At 35.3% G+C, this 5,837-nt stretch overlaps 1 protein-coding gene across 4 annotated transcripts in view; it reads left to right on the top strand.

Moving 5' to 3' along the window:
* The window catches only part of WDFY3 (WD repeat and FYVE domain containing 3), a 182,869-nt gene that overhangs the window by 35,797 nt on the left and 141,235 nt on the right, over positions 1–5,837 (top strand). For all 4 annotated transcript variants that reach the window (XM_006768666.2, XM_006768667.2, XM_006768668.2 and 1 more), the window contains exons 4-5: positions 832–993; positions 5,385–5,577. In XM_006768666.2, coding sequence (XP_006768729.1) covers positions 832–993; positions 5,385–5,577 — 355 coding nt within the window. The remainder of the gene's footprint in view (positions 1–831; positions 994–5,384; positions 5,578–5,837) is intronic.

Genomic DNA, 5,837 nt, shown 5'->3' on the forward strand with positions numbered 1-5,837 from the left:
TTTTGTGTGATGGCTATATTCTTCAAATGTTCTTCCAGCCCCCAAAATCTACAATAACAATAACATTACAGTGATAGTAAAGCAACTACTAATATATAATTTAGTTCTTAATATGTCCATGCATTTGTTTTTGTTTTTGTTTTGTTTGTTTGTTTTTTAATATATTTTATTGATTTTTCACAGAGAGGAAGGGAAAGGGATAGAGAGTTAGAAACATCAATGAGAGAGAAACATCGATCAGCTGCCTCCTGCACACTCCCCACTGGGGATGCGCCCACAACCAAGGTACATGCCCTTGACCGGAATCGAACCCTGGACCCTTCAGTCCGCAGGCCGACGCTCTATCCACTGAGCCAAACCAGTCAGGCTGCATGTGTTACCTTACATAATCTATTAATCCTAAGAAGTATGTACCATTATACCCATTTTATAGGAGATAAAAGCGAGGTCCAGCAAAATTAGTTTGCCACATTCATAGTTAATTTCCTTTTTCTAAATACCAGAGCTTATATTATTTGAAACATGCTACCTCTTAATAAATAACTAGAAAACGTACTTGATACTTTAATAATAACAAATAAACACATCTCAATGTTTGACTAGAGCAAATTTGTCCAAATGGGAAATAAGTATTTGTCAGCACACATTTATTTTTAATTTTTTCAGGCATTTAAAATCTTATTTTTATATATAATTTCCTGCGTGAAAATTTGGAGTTAATGATTTGGCTTCTGGCTTAAAATTTGTAACCTCACTTAGCTGTACCAATTGCAATTATGTCTGTCTTCTTACTTATTTACCTATTCATTTATTGATTGATTTGTTTTCCAGAAAACTGTGGACTGCATGACAACGATGTCAGTGCCTTCCACCCTGGTTAAATGTTTGTATCTGTTTTTTGACCTTCCACATGTGCCTGAGGCAGTTGGAGGTGCACAGAACGAGCTACCTCTAGCAGAACGTCGTGGACTACTCCAGAAAGTTTTTGTACAGGTATGGAAGGGGCTGTTTGCCTGGCTGTTTAAAGTGAGACAGGTGCATTCCTTCAATTAATATGTTGCCTGTTCCATTTTCTGTAGTATTTCATGTTGTTTATTATTTTTATCTCATGTAACTGTCACATTTGTTGGATCTGCACACTTCTTTTGAGAAATATGTGAGGTATTAACAAGTTTGTTTCTTGGACAGAGTCAACTATTAAGTTTACCTTTGTTCTAGCAATAACATCTGTGAAATGAACTAAGCAAGGAAAACTTTTGTTGGTAATCATTAAGTTTGTTATAATATTTCTTATAATGTCAAGAGATTTTCTTTTGTTGCTGTCTATATACAAGAAGTCCCTGTATATCTAACTATAAATATTTAAATTATAAAAATGTTTATTTTAGTGGCTGCTGCTACCTCCTCTGCTCCTTGCCTGCAAATTCATTCTTTCCCACCTTGGCCACCATTCCTTTAATAGCATTAGTGGTTAAGAAAGGTTTAAAAAGACCTTTGTTACCTAGCCTGGAAATACTGTCATTTTGATAGCCTTTCTTGGGAGAAAATTTTCAAAGCAAGCAAACTACAAACATTTAAAGTATAGTGTGCCCAGAGGACCTAATATAGAATTAAAAAACATTTTGACACAAAAAGACAAATACTGTATAATTCCACTTATGTGAATCTAAAGTGAGTCAAACTCAGAAAATAAAATGATGATTGACAGGGTTGTGGGTGGGGAAAAAGAGTTGTTTTCAATTGGTACAGATTTCCAGTTTTACAAGATGACAGTGTTCTAGAGATGTGTTGTGTAACAGCATACTTAGAGTAAACACCACTGTACTCTATACTTTAAAATGATTAAGTTGGTAAATTGTATGTTATGTGTTTTCACTTCAATAAAAAACCCCACTCCTGCTTGTATCCAGTTCTCTGAAATTATCATCTATATCACCTAAGATATAGATTTTTCATTTCTAAAATGAAGATAATGATACCTACCTAAAAGGTTTTTGTGAAAATTAAGTTAAATAATACACAAAGCTACAGTTCTCCCTTAGGACATAGTAAATATGAAATGAAAGTACCTGTGATTGCGCTGTTGTCACCACTATGCAGTAGGGCAGTGGATCTGCAGTAGGTAAGGTAGAGCTGGGTCCAGATGGCAATTGCACCCCATGTAACTGGGGTGTTTACTTCAGGAATGACTGTACTCTAGAGCTGCTGGCCATGAAAGGACAGGAGTGGGAGGGTAAGGCGGTTTTAAAAAAGAAAAGACAGGATAATAAAATACTAATTCTACAAATATTTATTGGACACTTGATTTATTAGATACTTTTGTGCTAGTGATGAACTTAAATCCCTTACCTCATAATTTGCAAGATAACCCATGACTTCAGAATTTTTGTTTTCCTCCCAAATGGCAGTGAGAACAAATGGCAGAATAGGATTAGAACTCAGGTTAAGGTGACTCCTGAATTAGAATGGTTGAGAAAAGCAGTGGAAGTAAATGAAGGAGTAAACCTCATGGGAATTAAAGCTGTTTTTAGACAGTGTTGATTAGATTAGTTGCCCTGTTTCAATAAAGCCCCTCTAAAGACAAAATGAATGCTTTAGGCAATAAATGGAAGTAGAATTGTATATATATATATATATTTTTTTAATCCTCACTTGAGGGTATTTTTCCGTTGATTTTTTAGGGAGAGTGGAAGAGAGATGGAAAGATAGAGAGAAACATTGATGTGAGAGAAACACATCGATTGGTTGCCTCCTGAATGAACCCCAACCAGGGCTTGGGCTTGGGAGGAGCTTGCAACTGAGGTACGTGCCCTTGACTGCAAGGGAATCAAATCCGGGACCCTTTGGTCCAAAGGTCGATACTCTCTGCTGAGCCAAACCAGCTAGGGCACAATTGTGTGTGTGTGTATGTGTGTGTGTGTGTGTGTGTGTGTGTACATACACACACACAGATATATCTAGATAGATAGATAGATAGATAGATAAAATTTATTGTCTAAAGTTTTACATATGTCTCCTTTTCCCTCAGTTGCCCCCCCCTCAGAATTGTATATTTTTAATAGTAAATAAGTATAGCAAAAATTTCTAAAACTTAAATTTTTTTCCAGACCTAAAAACAGTGGGTGCTTTCAACCAAATGCAAGATTCATTTTGGCATATTGGAATCATTGAATGTGAAGGCCTGAAGGGACTCAAGAGAGCTTTTAAATGAAACTCCCCATTTACTGAAAGATAGCATCCCAGTTGTGATCCTCAGCAGGATAGGGCGGTGGTTAGACCAAGCTCTTCCACCTCCTCTCTCTCCCCCACCCCTTGCTCCTTCAGTGCACCAGGTCACTTCCCTTTCTTAGTTTCTCATCCCAGGCTGGACATGGTTTTCATCCTTTTGTCTAGAAGATCTAACTTATCGCATGTTTTCAGAACACATAGTGTTTTTGATAGATTAAATTCCTAAGTTTATATTATGTGACAGAGAGTTTCCTGGGCCCTTAGCAGTTGGTATTGCTCCATGTAGGCATTTGGTTTTTGTGGGGACTTTTTGTTTGTTTGTTTGATTTGTTTTTTTCTGCTTTTTCATTTGCGTTGATGGAGCCAGTTATTGCTCTGCCACCCATGGCTGGACTTTGTGACAGATTCCCCGCAAATAGAAGTGGTAGTGTAGGGCCGAGAGGGAAGAGACATAGGCCTTAGTTTTCTAGTTTGTAAAAAGAAAGGATTATATTAGATATTTGTAAGAATACTTTTGCCCTTAAAGGTTAAAACCTATTATCTTAAGAGTCAATAACTTCAAGAAATAAATCCATATTACTTCTGAGAATACAGAACTGATCTGGAAATAAGTATTTTATTTTTGGATTTGCTCTTACGTTGTGAATTAGAGAATGATGTTCATCCCTCTCACACAGGATAATGTGAGAACCCAAGAAAAGTAAAATCAACAATACACTCTTCTGAGCATATGTCTTTTTGCTACAATTAACTATCTTTTTTTCCCAGGTGGCTTTATGTTGCATTTGATACATATGGGAAAATATATACATATTACACATATTAATGGGCATTTAGTATTCAACAATATCTCCAGGCATTATTTTGTGTGGGGGTGCCTATATTACTTATTTTATATTTTGTTTTTTTTGTCTAAATTCCTAATCCTTTTTTATCTTCCTGATATTTGGCATCTATGATTTAGAAAGCTCTTGTATTTAATTAGATTTATGCATTGAAGGAAATAGGAAAAGCAAGACTTACCTTTCTCAGACAGATCATGACATTTCAAATACTTTTTTCAAACTTTCAATTACAGTTTACTTCCATACTATTTTGTTTTAGTTTCGGGTATACAGCATAGTGGTTAGACAATTATATACTTACAGAGTGTCCTCTACCCCCAATATTTTCAGTATCCACCTGGCACCGTATATATTTATCACAGTATTAGTGATTATATTCCCTATGCTGTACCAAATACTTTTTTCTATGTAGCAGTTTCTCCACAGATAATGAAATACTCAGAGTTCATGAAGCACTTTCAATAGAATGAAATTATTTCATAACTTATACTTATTTTATTAACATTATATATATTTGAAAATATTTAGATGAGAAAATTTCCCACAGAGTAGGAAAGTTAACTGTTCCTGCCACTGAATTGAGATTAGAAGAACAAAATCCTTTGAGGGTGGAAACCATAGCTAAATTCCCCAAGTAGAAGGCTTTTGATGCTGTAAACACCACTATACTATATATTTTGCAATTCATAATTAAAAAATACTCATTCCAGAATTTAAGACGTTTTTTGAATCTTCCTTGAAAGCTAGGCTTAAGAAGATTTTTGGCTACTAGACATATTTAAAAGTTACTTATGAATTAAGATGATTTTATTATTCTAATATCCCCCTTTACCTATATAGAAATTAGAACATTTTGAAAATACTTTTATTTTGTTTTACTGTTTTTAATTTCTCATCTTTCTAAAACTGTTCTTTTTAGAGAAGAAAATTGCATTTCACCTATGATAAACTAAGAATTCAAGAACTAAACTAGGAAACTAAAACGTTGACTTTGAATGTTAATGTTGATTTATGCCGCTTAGGTCAAGGTATATAGAAATACATGATGAAAAGAAAATAGCGAACATAGACCATTTTTAATAAGTTGATAAAAGTAGGGCTGGATAACTATCTTATAATAACACCCTTCTAGATTATAGTTGTTTTTTGTTAATGCTGTCTAAGTTAGAGCACTCATCATTGTGGCTTTAATGGTATTGCTCATACTAACCCTGAACTTTCAGAGTTTTTAATGGTCAGATCTAGTCCTTTTCTGGGTCCTCCCTTTCCCCAACCATTCATTTATATACACATTTGTTTTGTTTTGTTTAGATCTTAGTGAAACTCTGCAGTTTTGTTTCCCCGGCGGAGGAGCTGGCTCAGAAAGATGATCTCCAGCTTTTATTCAGTGCAATAACCTCTTGGTGCCCGCCCTATAACCTGCCTTGGAGGAAGAGTGCTGGAGAAGTCCTTATGACCATATCCCGTCACGGTCTTAGTGTCAATGTAGTGAAGTATATCCATGGTGAATATCTCTTTATTCATTCTAGGTGCTCTACATTTCTTTCACTTTTCTCTTCTTCATATGATGACAGATTTATTTTTAATCTCTCAATTTCCCAAAGATTCTTCTTTAAATTAAAAATTATATTTGCCAGCCCCAGGCCAGGTAGCTCAGTTGATTGGAGCAACTTCTGGATATGCCCTGGTTGCAGGTTTGATTCCTGAGTCAGGGCACGTGCAGGAATCGACCAATGAATGCATAAATAAGTGGAATGAACAGAG

The sequence above is a fragment of the Myotis davidii genome, unplaced genomic scaffold, assembly GCF_000327345.1.
Source record: "Myotis davidii unplaced genomic scaffold, ASM32734v1 scaffold420, whole genome shotgun sequence".
Taxonomy (NCBI): Eukaryota; Metazoa; Chordata; class Mammalia; order Chiroptera; family Vespertilionidae; genus Myotis; species Myotis davidii.